Below are 21,416 nucleotides of genomic sequence, written 5' to 3'. Positions count from 1 at the left end.
CTAGCTCAGTCCAAAATTCTTCTGATTCAGCCTTGTTCTGCTGCACAGTGACTTCACCAGCGCCTCCTTCACTTCCTTGTTCCTCAAGTTGTAGATAATGGGGTTGAGGAGAGGGGTGACTACACAGTAGAAGACGGAGATCACCCTGTCCTCCTGGAAGGTGTAGTGTGCCGTGGGCCGAACATACATGAAGGTGACGGTGCTGTAGAAGATGGTGACAACGGTGAGGTGGGAAGCGCAGGTGGAGAAGGCCCGGTGTCTACCAGTGGTGGAGGGCATCCTGCAGATGGTGGAGATGATGGAGCAGTAGGACACCATGGTGAGCAGGAAAGAGCAGAGGATGACAACCCAGGAGAAGGTGAAGAATATCATCTCGCTGACTGAGGTGTCTGTGCATGAGAGGTTCAGCACGGGTGCCAGGTCACAGAAAAAATGGTTGATCTCATTGGGGCCACAGAATAGAAGCCAAGTGGTGGATATAGCGAGAGGTAGTTGGGCCATCAAGCAACTCAACCAAGAGGCAACAGCCAACTGGGTGCAGACCTTGCTGTTCATTAGGGTGGTATAGTGCAATGGGGAGCAGATGGCGATGTAGCGATCATAGGCCATGACAGCCAGTAAGGTGCACTCGGTGGTGCCCAAGAAGAAGAAGAAGTAGAGCTGCATGATGCATCCAGTGATGGATATGGTGGTGTTGCTCTCAGCCAGGAAGCCAGACAGCATCTTGGGCATGGTGACCGTGGTGTACCAGATCTCCATGAAGGAGAAATTACTCAGGAAGAAATACATGGGCGTGTGCAGACGTCTCTCCCTCCACACTGTGGTGATGATGACAGCATTGGCCGTGATGGTCAAGCCATATGCTAGGAGGAAGAGGAAGAAGAAATACATCTTCCACTGTTGGAGTCTGTGGAACCCTAGGAAGATGAATTCAGTGATGGTTGTCTGGTTCCTGGTTTCCATCCTTTCCATGTCTTTGGTCTGGAATAAGGAGTTCAAATAGAGAGAAATGGTGACCGTAGCAATTGAGATGGCTATTTATATATAAAGGAAAACAACATTAAAATAATGTTAATGTATCTAATGTCCACTGAAGCCTGTAGGTGCTACTATAATAAAAATAATGATAGCTATTCAAAAATCAGGAAATGCCAGGAAAAAGCTTGCCAGTACAACTTTAAATAAAAAATTCCTGTATATGAATGACTGAAAATTTTCCATTGAAACTTTTCTTTTCAATGGAAAACTGGGTGTTTACTTTTTTAAAAAACAAAAAGAATTGTGATTCCTCAAAAAATGAAAAAACATTTTTCTTTTGTTGGATAGCTGAAAACCCAAAACTCAAAACATTTGTCTGACAATAATTCTGCTTTTCACCAAAATATTTGGTATTCATTTTTTCAGTGAAAATTCAAAATTTTCCACTGAAGGGGTCGGGAATCCAACCAGGTCTCTGGACAAATTTTGAGGCCAGAATGAGCTATTTTGATAATCTATAATAGGATTTTCAAAGGGGATTAAGGTATTTAGGCATTCTACCTATATAGACTTTAATGACATTGTGAAAAGTTTGTAGCCAAGGTACAATCTTCTCTGGTTCAAAATATTCACCCACAATTAGTCAATTAAGTCCCTAGTTTTTGAGAACTCTTGATCCTTGCTGATACTAAATTTTGACATAACAGAGTCTGCAGATTATGTTCTCTGTGAGCTGTGATGAGCTAGGAGACTAAATCACCCTGGCAGACAAGGACCTAGCCTTGCTTATTCACATCATTGTCATCTCTTGGCTGGACTACAGCAATGAGATAAACTGGTCATGAAGCCTTCAGTGCATAGCAAGATCCAATTACTATAGAATGCTGCAGCATGTTTCTTCATCATCACAAGCTACCGTGAGCACATGACACCCATCCTCCATTCTCTATGCTGGTTTTTCATAGAATATCAAATCAAGTTCACATGTCTTGGTCCTTATCTTCAAGGGACTCCATGTCCTGGGCCTAGGATATCTCAAAGACTTCTTAAAGCTCCTGGAACAAAGTCTGTGGTCAACAGCTACACTCCTACAGCATGATGGAATTATCTGCAATAAGAGTAAAACTCATCTGAGCTGAAGAGAGAACCTTCTCTGAGATTGGTCCATAACCATGGAATGAAATGCCCCAAGAATTAAGGGCTATCACAAACCTCACTACTTTCCCAGGGGCATTTCTTTGATCTGCTTTCTCTCACATAAACACAGAGCCACTTGTAAATCAATCAATCACTACTAAAACAAGACTCTCCTCTGTGTACACACTTCTTCCTCTGGCAAGAGGAGGAGGAAACAAATACATGAGAAACGTTAGTCGTGTTGCTCACTGTACAACTGGAAGGTGCTCAGATACCACAGTGATATAAGATGATATAAGAACCTATTGAGAACATAACAGCTTAGGGTGCAGAATTGCACCAAGCAATTCCTGCAACAAGCCCAGTAACGTGTGGTTGAACTAGACCATGTCATTTAAAAACGGACATCTAATCTTGATGTAGACGCCAAGTGATGATGAATTCACCATATCTAGATTGGTTCCAAAAGTTAATTACCCTCACAGTTAAAAAAGTGTTCCTGCCATCTTTAAATGCATCACAAACATGAATGAATTTATTTTCACATCACCCCAGTGAAGTAAAGAGATCGTATTATATCCCCATTTAGGAGATGGAGTATTGAGGAACAGAGAAGTTCAAGCCAAACATATTTATTTTTATTCACTAAGGAAATAACTGAGAGTCTATATGCAAAAGTGTATTCATTCATTAAGGAAATGACCATTTAAGTCCCATTCACTAAGGAAGGAGAAGAATTTAAGCTTCCTTTTTGGCAGTAGGTTTGTTTTTAGCAGTGAGACACCACCACCGAATTTTCATTATGTAACGTCTCCAAAAAATGTATGCTTCCTCTTGTTCTACTCTTTGCGCCAAAGGGGTTCTGGCTTGGACTACAGAGGGTGCTGTAATCCTATTTACAAGCAGAGAAACTGAGTGGAACATGTTGAAGGGACTTACCCAAGTCACACATTACACTTGTGGCAGAGTTGGATGCACGTAAATGTAAATCCGGTTTCCCCCATGCGCTAACCATTAGGCCCCTTTATCAGGACTGTAGATGGGATGGAAATTTTTTTACCCACATCCTTACTTCCCTAACCATTAGACAACACTCCCACCTACCCTCAGGAGTCCTGATTTGCTCTCCCATGCTCCACTCACCAGACCACTGCAACTTACATTTCTATAGAACAGGAGCCAGGTCTCTTCACTACTATTTCTCTGCTCTAAGCACTAGTCTACTTTTCCTCCCTTAAATGGCCAGTTTACTAGAGTCCAGAGTTTTAAAAGTATGTAGGAAGCTAGAGAGATTTTCCAAAGGGTGTGTCTATATTGACGGTGGCACTGTCGAATCGATTCAGTGGAGACCCGCTCAATCGATCCTGAAGCTGATCCCACAAAAAGAGTAATGTTGCATCGATGGGAGGGCGTTTCCCATTGGCGCACTGAGGTGCTAAAACTCATTGCTTTTGCTTTCCTTAATTATTTTCACCCTTTGCAGGACAGACTATGCAATTTTGAGAGCAAATTAATGTTTATGCCTGCAAAGAGCAGATACATAATGAAGACTTGCTACTTGTGGTCAAAAACGAAGCTAAATGATCAGGCCCTACTTAGATTAGAGACAACATCACAGCATATGAACTGTCAAAAGAAATTGTGCTTCTCTGGGACAATGCACAGGGATGGGCTTCAGGATAACTTGCGGTCCCTTCCAGACCTACATTTATATGGTGCTATGACTCACAAGAGCCATTAGCTGAAATGCATGAGAGCTGGAGATAAATCTTTCACTATCTTGCTGTGCAACAAATTTCCCAAGGAGCAGCGATGGAGCGAGAGCCCATTCTTCTCTGGTAAAGGTTTTCTATCAGAGCCAAAATGTTATTCACCACATTTAGCCTGCACCAAAAAAGAACTATAATAATGAATGCAAAACTCTATGATAGATAGATAGATAGATAGACAGAGAAAGAGAGAGAGAGAGACAGACAGATATATAGATAGAAAAAACACTACTTACCTAATATATATTAGATTATTCTAATAGTAAAAGGTCTTTGGTTGTTTTGGAAGATTAACATTTGTGTTTGTCTGCTCCCTCCTTGCTATGCTGTGTTCTCTAAGTCTCCATGACGAACTACAGTTTTGACTGCTGGGCACTGGCAATTATTTCAGTTGCTGAAAAGATCTCCTGGGATCAGTTCTCCAAGGTTCAAAGATGACGACGGCTTCTTGTGTTTGCTGCAGAAAAAAGTGCATTTTTGAGCCACCAAGCTGTTTGTTAACCATTTCTGCTACAGGCTCACTGAATCCAGAAGGCAGTGTTGTCTTATTGTTAGTGTTCAAACCTCTCCTCAATGGACAATCTACACTGGAAACAGACATACTAGAGGAAGCAAGGTCTAATGCAGGGAGGAATGAGAGTCAGAACTCCTGGCTTCTTCTCCCATCTCTCGTAAGAGAGAGGGGGTCTAGCGGGCTAGAACAGACACAAGGTTGGGAGCCAGGACTCCTGGGTTCTAGTCATGTCTCTTAATGGAGAGTGGGATCTAGTGGTTAGCGCACAGGGAAAGATGGACTCTGGGGTTCAATTCCCTGCTCTGGGAAAGAAGTAGTGGCTAATGGCTAGAACAGGTTGGGAGCTCAGTTCTCCGAGATGGCTTGGAAGATGATATATGAAATTATTAAGTCAACTTTCAGGATCAGCCAAGTGCAATGAATAGCATCAGTATCAAACAGGTGGGCTCGTAATAATCAGATAGCTCTTTACATAGCATAGATGTTCCTTCTGATGTGCATTTCTATGACTGGATTCTATGGAAAGCAACATGATCAGATACCTTAAATCCTGGTCCCTAAACCTCAAATCCCATTAAAGTCACAGCATCACACTCTTAGTCGATTATTATGTCTGGGATTTGTAAGGTTCTGTAAGGAGTGTTGATTCTGGGTTTTTAGTGTTGACTGTGGAAGAGCAGTGCAATCCACAGCTTCACAGCACCCTGACATGGCAGAGTGATAGAGATGTGGCCATAGTTGAACTGTTTCGTAGATGATCCGAGTCAGTCAGGAGTTTTGCTATGGAATGGTGTTCTCAGGGAAAAGGTGGTTACTGCAAAGGTACATTTTTATGGGGGGGAATTTGAGTTTGTCCAAAAATTTTTGATCTTTGCATCAGAGAAATTGAAATGAAAGTCCCCAGGAAATCTGGCCCCGGGCCTCCACACCCCCAGCGGGCAACACTGGTGCATCAGCTTCCTGAATGGCAGGCTGCCAGGGAACATGTGTTTCCTACAATCTGAAGCTCCCCAGATTTTGCAGCTCCCAGTGCTACCCATTCCCTGGCTGGAAAGCTTACCAGTCTCCCAAGTAGCCCAGCTGGCCAGCTCCCTGCTTCCCAGGTGCAATGCTTTCAGGAATCCTATATTTCCAGGCTCCTAAGAAGCTCCAAAGACCCAATGGCCTGTGATGGGATGTTAGATGGGGTGGGCTCTGAGTGACTACAGAGAATTCTTTCCAGGTGACTGGCTGGCGAGTCTTGTCCACATGATCAAGGTTTAGCTGATCACCATTTTGGGGTTGCGAAGGAATTTCCCCCAGGGCAGATTGGCAGAGGCCCTGGGGTTTTTTCATCTTCCTCTGCAGCGAGGGGCATGGGTCACTTGCTGCTGGATTCTCTGTACCTTGAAGTCTTTAAACCAATATTTGAGGACTTCAGTAGCTCAGTCATAGGTTAGGGGGCTTTTCCAGGAGTGGGTGGGTGGGGTTCTGTGGCCTGCGTTGTGCAGGAGGTCAGACTAGATGATCATAATGGTCCCTTCTGACCTTAAAGTCTATGAGGCTATGACTGCCCAGCTCGAAGGCAGATGGGAAGCCCAGATTATAGGACTCACTTTCCCTGTTTGACCACATCCAGCCTCCCAGTGTCCCAGGAGCACATTTCCCGGCTGCCCACCTGTGGGCTGCTGGGAAACCAGGAATTCCAAATTTCCCACTCTCAGGGCTGCCTGGCTCCCTGGTGACAGGCTTCCCAGGCACCTAAGATCCCCAGGCTGCCCAGCACCCTGGCTGCTCTCCTCACAGAGTTTCCACCTCCATGCTACCCTGCTGGCTAGCTCCCTGGGCTCCCAAGCTCCTCAGGAAGAATATTTTTGACAATATTGTCTTCCAGCCACTGGTTCTTGTTCGACCTTCCTCTGATAGATTAAAGAGCCCTGTTAATATCTGGTATTAGCTCCCCACGTACTTGTTATTACTGGGCTGCTTATTACCATTCCCAATTTACAGACATGGAACCGAAACACAAAGAGATCAAGGATGGGTTTTCAAAGGAGCCTAAGGGAGTAAGGTGCAAAAGTGGATCTGGAAACTTAAGTCTCTTAAACACCTCTGAGAAACTCAGTCACTGTAACTTGTCTAAGGTCACACAGGAAATCTATTGTAGAAGAGGAATCTATCTATCTATCTATCTATCTATGTAATTATGTAATTAGTTACTTATTCTTATTACATTATTAACATCTTATAATTCTTTCTTCTGAAATCATTCTAGCACATATTTCATAGAATCATAGAAGATTAGGGTTGGAAGGGACCTCAGGAGATCATCTAGTCCAATCCCCTGCTCAAAGCAGGACCAACTCCAACTAAATCATCCCAGCCAGGGCTTTGTCAAACTACACCTTAAAAACCTCTAGGGATTGAGATTCCATCACCTCTGTATGTAACCCATCCCAGTGCTTCATCTCCCTCCTAGTGAAAAACTTTTTCCTAATATCCAATCTAGACCTCCCCCACTGCAACTTGAAACCATTGTTCCTTGTTCTGTTTGCTGCCACTGCAGAAAACAGCCTGGCTGTTTGAGTACAAAGTTTCTGGAAATTGTCCTTTTTCAAAATAAACTGAATCTATATGGCTCTCAATATGGAGGAACTAGGGTCTTTTTCTGACTGAATTTTAAACACTCCAGGTTATATTTTTAAAGGTATTTAGTCACCTCGTGAGATTTTGAAAAGCACCTAGGGCACATAATACCCAGTGAAATCAATGATTTTTCGATGCTTTTGAAAATCCCAATAGACAACTAAAATGCTTTAAAAAAATGTTTCATTCTTTATTCTTTGCTGCCGTCTGGTGTTCATTTTATTCCATATAAAATTAGATCACTTTTTAAAGATTTAATGTCTCTGCTTTCTCTTTACTGTGTTTCTCTTTACTGTGTTACCTCTGTGTTACCTATTTTTGTATTACTGCATCTGAAGAAGAGAGCTAGCCTCTCGAAAGCTTATGTCTCCAAATATTAAATTTGTTAGTCTTTAAAGTGCCACAGAACTCTTGTTGTCTTTGCTGTATACAGACTAACATGGCTACCCCTCTGGAACTATCTCTTTACTGTGTTAGTGCACTTCTTTTGTGAATAGATCTAGTTGAAAATGTAGTGATGGAATAGTTTTCCACCTGAAAAGGGCTAATTCAACAAAATCAAAACATTTTTTCTCGTGGGAACATATACATTTTGTTAATTTTTTCTACAGGAAGGCAGGATCAAAATGTTTCATTTTCACTTTATCACATTGACTATTGTATTCTACTCATTGAAAAGAAACATTTTAGACTTTGGTTGGATACCTTTTTCCATGTTCTAAATATGCTAAGTGAAGTACTGCACCGAGAGTAGCTCGCATCCTGTCATTGATGATCAGGCTTGAGCTTTCTAGAGGCTGACAGTCAAAGAATGACTCATAATTGGACTGAACTTTGATTTCAACCCTTGTTTGGCATCTCTAAAACCCAGACTCTGTAGCATCACCAGATATCCCGAGCCAGAGACACACAAAGCAAGACCCCAGCTGTTCTGTTTTAATGAAAAAGGCGTCATCTAAACCATGTGTGACAGGGGCTACTGGAGGGTGGTAGAAGGACTCTATGTTAGCCTAAGACTGACCGAGGCCCTGTTCCCCTAGCAGCTGCCCAAGGCTTCCTCCAGGCTGATTAGGGCCAGCTGAGGCCAGAGTCAGCTGAGACCAATTAGGGTCATCTGAGGCTAGAGTCATCTGAGACCCATTAAGCACTGCCTGGGAGCAGATATAAGCTCCCTGCCAGTCAGGCAGGGAGCTCTTGGAGTTTGTAGAGTTTGGAGGACTGGAGCTTTGGAGAGTTTGGAGAGCGGGAGAACGAGAAGAACTGTGAGTGGCAGGAGCCAGAGGAAAGCAGGGGCTTGCCCGTTGGCATGGCAACTTAGCCCCAATGAAGACCAGGGTAGGGAAGCAGCCCAGAGAAAAGACTTACACAGAGCCTTATAGCAGCAGCCAGCCACTGCTGTCAGCCAGGGTCTCTGGGCTGGTGTCCGAAGAAGAGGGCGGGCTCGGACACCCCCTACCCCCACCTTAGAACCTAAGGTCCCGAGGACCCTGCTCGGCCTGAAGGAAGACGGGGAGGAAGCGAGACGGCCGTCATCTTAAGTGCGGTAGGAGCCCCGGGCGGCCATTTTGTGCCCACCACACTGAAAAAGCGCTCGGCCCACGGGAGCACGAAGGCCACCCTACCACACATGTAACATATCAAAGAATGGCTGGAAATTCATATGGTGCCAGATATGAAATCAACGGGAGTCTTCCAATTGACTTCAGTTGTTTTTGGATCAGGCTCAATTCAATAACTTTTTGGGTCATATTTTACAATGATGAAGGATAGATAGATAGATAGATAGATGTGTATGGGCATTTACACTCCTGTAGCCTGAACTGTGGGGCAGTGTAGACATAGCCTTAATGTTTCATCAGCAATCAGTGATGAAGCAGACAGGCAGAGCTGTAGGGAAGATGCCTTTATGACATGATCTTAATGTCACTATTTATTGTTGAGACCCTGGGTCTCTGTGGAAGGAAACTGGAACTGGATTGTGTTTCTGAGCCTCTGAAGCCACATCAAACCGGATCTCTCCTGAAACCTGACCAGCTCTCTCCAGTTCCAGTCGTCATACCACACTTAACTCAGGAAATCTATAGTAATGATTGTTCCATGTCTGGTTCTCCTGTGAAAAGTGGCTCTCTGCAAATGACACTGTGGAGTTCCAAGCTTATTGCCTCTTAGCTACTTCAGAGAAAACTTGCATCAATACAAATAAAAAGAGGTTGTTGATTCTCACAAAAACTCCCTTCCCCTCCCCATATACCATCCCTAAAAATCTTATCTTGGGATTTCATAGACCTTATGGTCAAAGGGGCAAAAATGAGCTACCTCCCTGCAGAACTGACCTTGAAGTTGGTGCTTGCCTAGAGACCACTGACTACATTTCTTCTGGGCAATCAGAGGACAGTCCCAACCAATTGCACACACCCCTGATGCTTAAAAAGGGCTAATTAATTTATTGGGATGAAAAATCGAGACAGAAAAATGTGAATTCAGACTAGGCGTTGTTTAAAAAAGGTTTACTAAGTGGTCAAAAAGCCACCATTCCACATTTTTGAGAGAAGAAAATGGTCAAAAGCCCATCCTGGTGAAAGGGGGTAGTTAAAGTAGCAGTTAAAATAGAAACAAAAGTATAACAAATGGGAAAAAAGGGGAAGTAGCTAGTGATGAATATATATGATAAGCCATGAAGGGTAGAACATTGATAATGGAAGCTAAAGACATCAATATAACAAATGGGAAAAAAGGGGAAGTAGATATGAAGGTTAGGACATTGATAATGGAAGCTAAAGACATCAGGGTAAAAGGCACCAATGGCAGGGCTAAGGTGGACATTTTCAGGACTATCTGGAGGAAAGAAATCATAACAATGGCATGGGACTGTTACTAGATGGAGGTAAAATTGTTGATGTAAAAAAGACAAAAATATTCAATAAATAGTTCTGTTGTCTATTTGAAAAGAAGCAGGATTGGCCTTTAAGTATTGAAAAATAATGACCCACTATAGTGAGGAGTTTTACCAGTGTTCAAGAACTCATTGTGTTGGGTGCTGTACAAGCATAAAGACACTACCCTAAACAACTGGCAACATAAGAAAGGGGGCAGCAGATGCTGCAGCATAGCTTGGCGAGGTGAAAAAGGGAAAATGGCGGTGATATATTCTCAGACAAACATTAAATAAGACAAACAGGATTTTTTCCCAATATTTTCCTCAGGGCTGTTTTCACCTCCTTGTTTTTCAGGCTGTAGATGATGGGGTTTAACATGGGTGTCAAGGTGCTGTACTGGATGGAGAACAATTCATCTAAAACCAGTGACGAGTCTGAGCTGGATTTCATGTATTGGAAAATAGCTGTCGTATACAATAAACCCACCACGATGAGGTGAGAGCTACAGGGGGAGAAGGCTTTATGACGACCCTCCACAGAGTGTATCCTCAGGATGGTAGCGATGATGTGAATGTAGGAGACCAGAGTGAGGAGGAAGGAGCTGAAACCAAATATCACTGCAGAAAAAAGAAGAGCTATTTTATTGGCGAAGGTCATAGTGCAGGACAGTTGTAATAGCGGAGGGAGCTCACAGCTGAAATGTCAGATTTCATTGGGCTCACAAAAGTGTAACTTTAACACAGGGACGGTATTTACCAGCGAATACAAGAGCCCCATTGTCCAGGAACCACCCACCAGCTGGCTGCAAACTCAGCTGTTCATGGTCCCTGCATAATGCAATGGGTGACATATGGCAGCGTAGCGGTCATAAGCCATAGCTGAGAGTATGAAAATTTCAGTAACAGCTAAGAGCAGAATGAAGAACATTTGGGCAATGCAGCCATGGACGGAAATGGTTCTGTGGTTTGCTAGCAAATTCACCAGCATCTTAGGGACAACAGCTGAGGAATAGCAGATATCGACAAAGGACAAATGAGACAGGAAGAAGTACATAGGGGTGTGAAGTTGAGGGTTAACCTTTAACGCCAGCATGATCGCCATTTTCTCCAACAGGGTGATTAGGTAAATAACTAAAAACACCGAGAAGAGTAAAACTTGGAGTTGTGGGTCATGAGAATAAACTCGGTCACATTGGTTTGGGTTTCCATTCACATTTAGTGACCTGTAAAAAGAGAAAAGTAAATGAAATTAATCAATATAATAATAGCAATATTTGGAAATTCCATGAGAGAGAGAACATCCCAGTGTGATTTTCAAAGCTACCAACTGTATTTACATGGCCAAATTCTAATTCCGCACTCCAAATCTCATGAAAATAAAGTTTTTCCTGTTACATTAGGTTTTACATTAGTATTTTCTTTGATTGCACAGGCGTCAACCCCTTGTCCAAGGAGTTCTCCAACATTTCTCATACTGTCAACCGGAGATCCTTTTGCAGATAGCTCCTGCACAACACATTTTTTAAACCAGATCTTGTATCATCCATTCCAAAACTACAGCTTGGAAGCTGGAAAAAATATAACGGAAATATTAAAAGACAATTTGCACATAACCTTCTCATCAGTGTAGTTGTATTTGATCAGACAACTTCGTAAGAATGGAATAATGAATGTGTGTGTCTATTATTTGTCAATAATTTCCATAAATAGGCCTGATTCACCCATGCGTCACTCCAGCTGTATGCCAACACAAGTGCAGTGACTTCAGTGGGATTTTCCCCGTAAAAAACTGGGCCAAGTCAGTGGTGAATTATACCTCATTTGTGACAGGTTTGCAAATCAAAGATGTTTTTCACCAGTTTCTAGCTCTGGATGTAAATATGGGCTGTGGAAATCAGGAGGTGTCTCTCTAGGGTGACCAGATAACAAGTGTGAAAAGTCGGAACGGGGGTGGGGGTAGTAGGCCCCCATATAAGAAAAATCCCTGAATATTGGTAGTGGTCCTATCAAATCGGGACATCCGGTCATCCCAGTTCTCTCCTACTTGCATAATGATACAGGCCAAGATTTGCCAAAGTGAGTGGTGCATTTCCTTTTCTCATTTTTTTTGGATGGTTGACTGGAAACCCTTAAAGGGGCTTGACGTTCAGAAATTTCTGAGAACCTGCTGTCTAAAAAATCAGACCTCATTAATGTGGCTTACCCCTGAGGCACACTCCTCTCGTTTTATTGGCTCTCAGTCCCATTTTTTTGTCTGTAACCCCAGTGGATGTTACTCTGGATGCACTGAAGGATGAGATTGCAACACATTTCAAAACAGAACAGCACTTCAAAGCCCAGACCATTAAACTGGAGCTGCACGGATGGACTCCAGGCTGAGCTCTGGTGAAGTAAGTAGAGTTTTGCACTGGAACCATTCCTGGACAAGACTGCAGGATCTGGGCCAAAATCCTTTGTTCTGTGACCAGTTATAAATGCCCATCAACACACTATTTATGTTTAACCTATTGCTCATGAAAAGCGCCACAAACATGCACCCATGCATTACCAACAAAAGCAACCATGTGTTTTTCCCATTGCATCTATTGTCTTCCCCATCATTCCCAAATGATGATCCCATCTCTCATCTTGAAACAAAGGGCTATAACGAGTTACAGAGGGATAGTCATGTTAGTCTGTTTTCAGCAAAACAACGAGAGTTCTGTGGCACCTTAAAGACTAACAGATTTATTTGGGAATAAGCTTTCGTGGGCAGAAATCCACTTTGTCAAATGTATTATGGACAATAAGTTTTTCAGAACAGTGCCATTGTCTCTTGAATGGTCTTTTAAGCTTACACTGATGACATGGTACAGATATAACATTAATACCTAGTTCTTATCTAGCACTTGTCATCAAGAGATCTCAAAGCACTTTGAAAAGGCTGCCAATATCCTCACCCTCATTTTACAAATAAGAAAACTAAAACACCAAGAGATTAAAAAATCTAACCCAAAGCCCCCCAGCGGCAATACCACAACAGAGGTTTCCTGCCATCCCCCAGTATTGCTGTATCCATTACATTACACTGTCAGCAGTTTTAAAAAGTTGGCCAAACCTTTTAAACTTGGGTGGCTACATTTAGGCACTGAAAGCCATATGTAGGCAACTCAGTTAATGGCCTGAACTTCAAATTCAAACAGACGTCAGTTAAAGCTCAATAAGCTGATCATCTCTGATAAACAAGCTACTCATGCAGAGTGATGGTGTATTGATTTCATGGGGAAAAATATTTTTGCACTCAACATTTTCCTTTTGTTCAATGGAAATCCCACAATCCTAGAAAGAAAGAAAGAAAGAAAGAACTAGTTTAAAAAACCCTAAGATGATATTTTTTCAGCTTTTAAAATACAAAATAAAATAAAAACAAAACATTGAAAATGTTACTTTTTTGTTAAAATCGTTTGTTTTCTGATTTCTAAAGCCAAACATTTTGTCAGGGGTTGGTTTAGTTTTTTTCTTTAAAAAGTAATAAAGAATAAATAAAACAGAAAACAAAACAAATAACAATCTTGAGAAAAAGGGTTTTTGCAAAATTTTCTGTGACAAACAAGTGACATTTTTTGGCCAGCTCCAACTATTACCATGTTGATGGTGGCAATTTGATAACTGTTTTAAATGTTTGCTTTTGAGTTGTCATAGAATACAGACTTTCTAGTAGGGTGACCTGATGTCCCAATTGTATAGGAGCAGTCCCAATATTCAGGGCTTTATCTTATCTAGATGCATATTACCTCCAACCTCCTGTCCCGATTTTTCACACTTGTTATCTGGTCACCCTATTTTCTAGGAGCAAGATCTATATGGTGCTATTGACATCAACAGAACATCTATTGTCTGAAACAGAACCCAAATTTGACACTGTGTTCAGACAAACCAGTCTCATTCTAGTTTCTCCTCTTCAAATAAATGAGCCTGATTCTACGTGTCTTTACCTTGTGTAGTGATCTACGCCTATTAAAATGTATGTAAGATGCAATCAAATCAGGATGTTAACAATGTCCACCCATCCTATACTGAGTTATGCCCAAGTATCTATTTTGACACATGACACAAGGTTCTAGGCAGGGCAGAACCAATGATTCATATCCTCAGATCAACTGTATTGATGTACACCAACTAAGGAACCAACCGAGTTTATTTGCCAAATTACTTGGTTTTGAAAAGTCTACTCACCAAAAAAAGTTGATCCTCTCTTTCTGTTTTCTCCTGCCTGTTGCTGGACTTGGTATCATGGTCCAATACTGAAAAGCATGGAGGAAGTAGTCAGCACAAAGGCTACAATGTGATCTAATCAACCAGGCTTTTGTGTTCAGACTACCTTGTCTCAGTCACGCTGAATCGGTCACCCAGCCAAGCCACCTAACATCGGACATGATCTGAAAGTTGCTGAAGTCAGTGGAAAGAAAACATAGTTTGTTCTTGGCTGTGCTTCCCATCAGGAATAATCTTCCCATTGCTTTGTGATTGTACAAGAAACCTCGTTTATAGTTTAGGTTTTCTAGTCTTTGGTCTTTAATATTCCTAAAAATTAGGGTTTGTGTTATACAAATTGGATCTATCTATCTATCTATCTATCTATCTATCTATCCTCATACATATCCATCTCTCTTTCTCTGTGTAATATCTCACTTTCCCTTCCTCCCACCTCTCTTTCTTTCTGTCTCACAAATACAGCAAGTAAAAACATCAGGTACTCCTTACCCTGAAAATTCAGTTACTATACGGGAGTGCATCTAATTTATACAGAATCAGACTATATAGTTTACGTCACTGCCCCCTCTGCTGTTGGAAACAAAGACTTTTTATTTCTCTGGCAGTAAGACCAAGAGTTAATTATTTCTGAGGACTCTAAATACAGTCTGGTTACCTCTGGGACATCAATCTCTTGTTTAACAAGAGAACAGTGTACTGGATCAGTAATGAAGAAGCACTTAACAGGGCATAATATGGCAGAACTTTGAAAGATCTATATGCTTTGCCTTATTTTGTTTATCGAGTCATCTATAGATCCTCAGATAATGTAAATCACTGCAGCCCCAGTGAAGTCAATGACACTACACCTGTTATACCAGCTGAATAAGTGACCCTTTATTTCAAGTGACAATTATAAATGATGACAGTGAATCTGTTCTCACGAGTAGACAGTGATTGTTAGAGTTGGCTTCTTTCCGTCTATCATAGGCACTTATCTGCCCCCTCACCCTTTTACCATAGAATCAGAGCACCTCGCTATTGTTAATAGAATTATCCTCACCACACCCCTGTGAAGTAAGGAAGTGCTGTTAGCCCAATGTACAGATGGGAAACTGAGTCATAGAGAGACTAAATGACTTGCCTGAGGTCACATAGGAAGCCTGTAGCACAACCTGAGGTGCACGACTCCCTTGGGGGGGCACCAAATATTACAGGGGGTCTGTGGGACTTCAGTATTATTGTGGTCATTTAGCCCCCCCCCCCCCCGAGCCCTGCTCCAGCTGGCTGCGCCCCCCCCCCACAAGCATCGTGCTGACCGGTATGGAGAAGCAGTCTCCCCCCCCCCCCCCGCCCTGCACCGGCTGCATGCCTGACTGGGACAGAGCAGCCCCAGCCCGCCAGCGCCTGCTGCCTCCATTATGCTCAGTCTACGAGGGACGGGCAGTGGCAAGGCCACATGGGACGTGTGGTGGTAGCTGCACCAGGGAAGGATTAGCTTCTTACTCAGGTAAGCGTAATTTATTAGTATTATTTCTGTAATTTAGTGTTGTTACTGTCATCATCGTTATATGTGTTTATAGGGGTTATATGTGCTTATGGCAGGTAAGGGGCAAGGCGGGAGGAGATGGGGGCGTGTGTTTTCCCTTGTGTTAACTTGTGGGGCTTTCACTCAGAAAGGTTGGGAACAACTGCGTTAGCAGAGCAGGGATTTGAGCTGAAGTCTCCTCAACCCGAGCCTTAAGCAATGGATCACCCTTCGGTGGGGCCTTGCCTGGCACATGCCAGCTGCTGTGGTGAATAACGTCCTTGTTACGTTCTAAAGAAAATCCACAGGAATCCGGACTGCGCTCGCTCCTTCACGGTGAGCAGAATAATACGAAGCAGGGGCTTTGCTGTAAAACCACCAGGATTGAACCGACTTACAGATGTGGGGGATTGTTGACTGCGTAATCGCCCATTGCAGGTGCTCTTGCAACTTTCCTTTGCCACCGGTCAGTGTGGGAGAGAGGACACAGAGTTAGAGGGGGCACCCAGCATGGTGCTAACTTCCAGGTTCTCTCAGCCAGCCTGTGCCACTCACTGATGTGTTGGAAGTGGGGAGCAACCTTCTTCTCAGATTTGAATCCAGGCTGCTCTTGACCAGCTGAGACCAGAAGGAAAAAACTTGTCCAAAAGTTGGTAGAGTTCGGCTAAGACTCCAGTAAGGAAGGATCTAGTACAATGGTTCCCAACCGTTTTTGCTCGAGGGCCACAAATATCATTTTTACAATCCTTGAAGGGCCACTGGTCTATCAACTCACCAAAAATGTATTGAGGTACACCCCAGTAAGGACCACAAATCACGGCATATTTAAAGGAAACATTTTGACGCTACTGGGCTCATTTGTACTTTCACTATTTTACACCTACAAACTACTCACAGTACGTCACACACTGACGGAGAAAGCACCAGTGCAGATGAGTGACTGTCACTACACGCTGAAGCACATGGCCTGGCAGCTCAGTCACGGTGGGTGACAAACCGGAAGGCACCAATTTTTAGAGTCCTGCCCCTCCTCAAGCATGGTGGGTCCTGGCTGCTCCGCCAGCAGCTCCCCTCCGCTGCAGCAAGACAGAAGCAAGACGGCCCCGTGCGCTCCACCTGGGTCCCTAGACAGTGGCTTCCTACTGCAGTCAGGGGGATGGGAGATCGGTGCTCCCCTCCCTTTGGCTCCAGCAGGGACCCCAGTACCTAGTGATCCAGGCAGAGCGCTTTGCCATTCTCTATGCTACAGCCAAACGGAGGAGATCACTGATCTCACATCCCCTTGGGTGCAGCAAGGAGCCTGCACCGGTTTTGTATCCCTGCAGCAACACGCTCCACCAGGGTCCTTAGGCAACAGCTCCCTTCTGCAGCCAGCGGGAGGGGAGTGGTAGGCCACTTCGAAAGATCCCACAGGCCACCTTTGGCCCTCAGGCCACAGGTTGGAAACCACTGATCTAGGGTATGCTCAGAATGTGGAAGTTAAATCTCTAAGGACGACATTCCCCCCTGTAGCAAGACTCTGGAGAAGACTATATGCACAAATGAAGCTCCAACTAAATTCTATTTTAGGGGCTCAAGAAGGAAATAGCTGGTGTAGGGGATCACGTACGGGTGAATTACACTCTACAGTAAGGAGTTAGCTTATGAACAAAGACCAATTCACTTTACATTAAGTAATGCCTTGTGCCTACATCCACAAAGGGACTTAGGTTTCTAAAGCCCAAATGGGGTGGAGGGAGTGGTAGCTATGCTGAAGAGGAAGGCTAGAATACAGAGTGAGCTAGACAAATTGGAGGATTGGGCTAAAAGAAATCTGATGAGGTTCAACAACAACAAGTACAGAATCCTGCACCTAGTACAGAAAAGTCCCATGCACAGCTACAGACTGGGGACTGACAGGCTAGGCAGCAGTTCTGCAGAAAAAGACATGGGTGTTACAGTGGACAAGAAGCTGGATATGAGTCAAGAGTGTGCCTTTATTGCCAATAAGGCTAACGGCATATTGGGCTGCATTAGTAGGAGCATTGCCAGCAGATCGCAGGAAGTGATTATTCCCTTCTATTCAGCACTGGTGAGGCCGCATTTGGAGTATTGTGTCCAGTTTTGGGTCCCCCACTACAGGAAGGCTGTGGGCAAATTGGAGAGTCCAGCAGAGGGAAACGTAAATGATTAGGGGGCTGGAGCACATGACTTACGAGGAGAGGCTGAGGGACCTAGGCTTGTTTATTCTGAAGAAGAGAAGAATGAGGTGGGATTTGATAGCGACCTTCAACTACCTGAAAGGGGGTTCCAGGGAGGATGGTGCTAGGCTGTTCTCAGTGGTAGTAGATGACAGAACTAGGTGCAGTGGTCTCTATTTGCAGTGGGGGAGGTCTCGGTTGGATATTAGAAAAAACGTTTCCCCTAGGAGGGTGGTGAAGCACTGGAATGGGTTACCTAGACAGGTGGTGGAGTCTCCATCCTTAGAGGTTTTTAAGGTGCGGCTTGACAAAGCCCTGGCTGCGATGGTTTAGTTGGGGTTGGACTAGATGACCTCCTGAGGTCCCTTCCAATCCTAGCCTTCTTCTATGATTCCAACGAACCTCCATTGTCATAGTTGAGTGTCTTAATCGCCAGACTCTGGAGTTAATCTGAGACTCTTGCCCAGTCCATATGTAAGTATTTATACAATGCAGAACAGCTTCAGCAGGAGAAGTAAGAGCTACACACTCCAAAATAGCCCAGCAGTTAAAGCACTCATCTGGCGGTGAGAAGCTCTAAACACAACGTGCTGTTCCACAGGACGGATTTAAACCTGGGCATATCACATCACAAAGAACCAGGCTAGCCACTGGGCTAGAGGGACGCACTGAATGTCTAAAATAGGCATGAAATGGGCTTTTCCTATTTGCCAACCGATGCTGCACAATTCCTGAACCAATCATTTGCCCTGAATTTTCAGTTTTCTGGATGAAGCAATAAATGAATACAATAATAATAAAAAAAATTACCCAACTATACAACACACATGCCTAAGTAACTCAAGCGCCTAGGTGTTTGCAGTAGAGATGGTCACTTTTTTTTTTAAATATAGGCAAAAAAAGTTTTAAAAATTCATAAATACATAAAATATAAGATATTTATGTGAATCCCTTGGGTTGCAAACATTATTTGCCATTATTCCAGCCTGATGGATACTTTAAAGATGCCCAGATTTTCTCATGGGGAAAATTCAAAAGATTCCAGAATAGATTTTTAAAGGTATTTAAGCACTTAGTGGGATTTAAGAAAAATAATAAATAACATAGGGCCATGAACCAGTCCCTGAATGACCTCATGATAAACACACCCACTCGGTCATGATTCCCATTTACAATTACATTTTGAGACCTATCAGTTAGCCAGTTTTTATTCCATTTAATCTGTTGCTATGTTAATTTAATATTGTTCTGTCTTTTAATCAAAACATTGTGTGATATAGCATCATAGAATCATAGACGATGAGGGTTGGCAGGGACCTCAGGAGGTATCTAGTCCAACCCCTGCTGAGAGCAGGACCAACCCCAGCTAAATCATCCCAGCCAGGGCTTTGTCAAGCCAAATGCCTGACTGAAGTTTAAATATATTACATCAACACCGTTACCTTTATCAGGCAAACTTGCAATCAAAAAAAGATATCAAGTTATCAGGCTCTCTGGCTTTGCAGCTGTCCATTTGCTGCTGGATTCCAATTTAATAACAGTCACTGAAATAATCCTCCAGAAGCCCTACAACATGCTGAATTAGTCATTTGTAGCTAGTGCCTGATGTGACAAATTTCACGTTTGTCCATGACTTTCTATTAAAAAATTATCTTCATTGTTCAAAGACGATTCATGATAAATGTTATTAAATTAGAGGGCTGTACATTTCATTACATATGTCAGCTGAGTTGTACACCCAACGAGGACAAAAGAATAAGCTTCTGCCTGTGATACATGTAGGCTGCAGTAGGGGCACCAGAAAGATACCTCTGTTGGAATCATGAAATGAGCATGTTGTAGGCCTGATTTTCCTTCTACTTACACCAGTGGGATGTCCGATAGTGCCGAATAAAGACCACACTGCTCAGGAGATGAGCCTTTCTCAATCTCTCTTGTTGGGAATTGAACTAGAGAGGGGATCTCCCAGATGCAGGGTGAATGTTCAAGCCATCTGCCTAAAGGTTACAAGTGAAGCCTCCTTCCCTCAGGGCTGTTTTGTGTGGAGATAGGTAGGTGCCCATCCTGCTCTCATGAGAAATGGCTTAGGTGCCTACCTTCAGGAGAGGTGTCATGGCTGTGGATTGCAAGCAAAGATAGGAGGCTGGACCTAAGCGTTTAAACTCCATGATGGGATTTAGGACACGCTGACTTACATTGTTGCAGATAGAGTTGAATCTGGCTGCCATTAAAGATTGTAGGTTTTGACTTTGCCACCCTTACTCATGTTTATTGGTTTCTATGCCACAAACAGTCCCACTGATATCCACAGATCTCCTTACAGAGTAAGGAACTATTCAATATGATGTAAGGATGCCAGAATCTGGATTATGCAATGCACACACTGGATGAAATCACAGTTTTAACACTGATGTCAGTACAGCTAGGATTTCAGCCGCTGACTTTGACATGCTTCATTAAAAGTAAGTTGCTTATCTGTGTATACAGTGTACAAAACCTTTAGATTTCTCTAGAGTCTGTCTCCCCAGGGCTCGTGTCTAATAATAAATACCACCTCTCCGCTCTGCTACTTAGTACATTTGAGATAAATGGCATTTTGTAAAAAAACCAGGGCACATATTGCCAGTAATTTCATCTCGATCTCTAGATTTTTTTCTAACAGACATACAGCCAGAAAACCAGCCTGTTTGAAATCTTCCAGCATTTCATGAAGAAGCGTCAACCACTCCAAGACCAAGACGCCTCACCTCAGTGCCAGAAATGGTGAGTGTCTTTTAAACTCGAGGTGGTGAAATTGAAACAACAAGTTGAGTTTTTGAGTATCAGCCAAGCCCTTCTGCAAACGCTCACAAAAAAATCAGCATTGCTTCAAGAATGGTCTGCGAGAAAAGCGACTAACGGCTGGACTCTCATGCTGCTTTTACACCAGTGACGTTAGTTGGGTGACTCCTGATTTACACCATTGGGGGTGGGAGGAAAATTGGTCTCATTGATTCCCGTGGTGTAACTCCTGATTTGCATCGGGGTGCGTGAGAGGAGAATCAGCCTCAATGACTCCAGTCGAGCGATTCCTGATTTATACCAGAATGACAGAAAGGACAATTAAAACTAAGGTGAGTGAAAAGTGTCACCATCATATCCACCATATATATTTCATTGTCCAAATGGATATGAAAAGGCAGGGACGTCTTTAATTATGTATTTAATTTTACACCCTGACTATCTGTAAAATATGCTCCACAATTAGTTGGAGTAACTACAGAGACACCAGGAGGAAATATAATATATCTGCAATATGAGAACGTGTGTCACGACCAGCTCTCTTATGGTTGTATTCCATCCTTAGATCTCTAAGCACTCTTCAAAGACCCATTTAGTGCCTGGAGCACAAATGGAGATGCCTGGGTCTGGGAAGGTGACCTAGGTCCTCTAACACAGTCCGGTGACTTATCTGCTAGACAAAATTGATCATTCCATAGTCGGTGACGGAACAGTAACCTTTTGTTTTGTTTTTTATGTATTCAGTAGACCCTAATGCAGGGGTGTCCAACCTTTGGCCCGCGGGCCGGATGTGGCC

General features: G+C 43.2%; 1 protein-coding gene and 1 pseudogene across 1 annotated transcript; both read right to left on the bottom strand.

Annotated features, from left to right (window-relative positions):
* Positions 1–963, bottom strand: LOC137145540 (olfactory receptor 6B1-like). Its single transcript, XM_067536395.1, has one exon. It carries the CDS (start codon positions 961–963, stop codon positions 1–3), a length of 963 nt encoding a protein of 320 aa, XP_067392496.1.
* A 9,221-nt stretch (positions 964–10,184) lies between these two features.
* On the bottom strand, positions 10,185–11,113 carry LOC137145539 (olfactory receptor 5V1-like; annotated as a pseudogene).
* Between the last annotated feature and the right edge of the window lie 10,303 nt (positions 11,114–21,416).

Source organism: Emydura macquarii, unplaced genomic scaffold, assembly GCF_026122565.2.
Source record: "Emydura macquarii macquarii isolate MOO-44397 ecotype Brisbane River unplaced genomic scaffold, CSIRO-AGI_Emac_v2 contig_3540, whole genome shotgun sequence".
In the NCBI taxonomy this organism is placed as follows: Eukaryota; Metazoa; Chordata; order Testudines; family Chelidae; genus Emydura; species Emydura macquarii.
The sequence above is the reverse complement of the archived record's forward strand: the minus strand, read 5'-3'. Positions and strand labels throughout refer to the sequence as shown.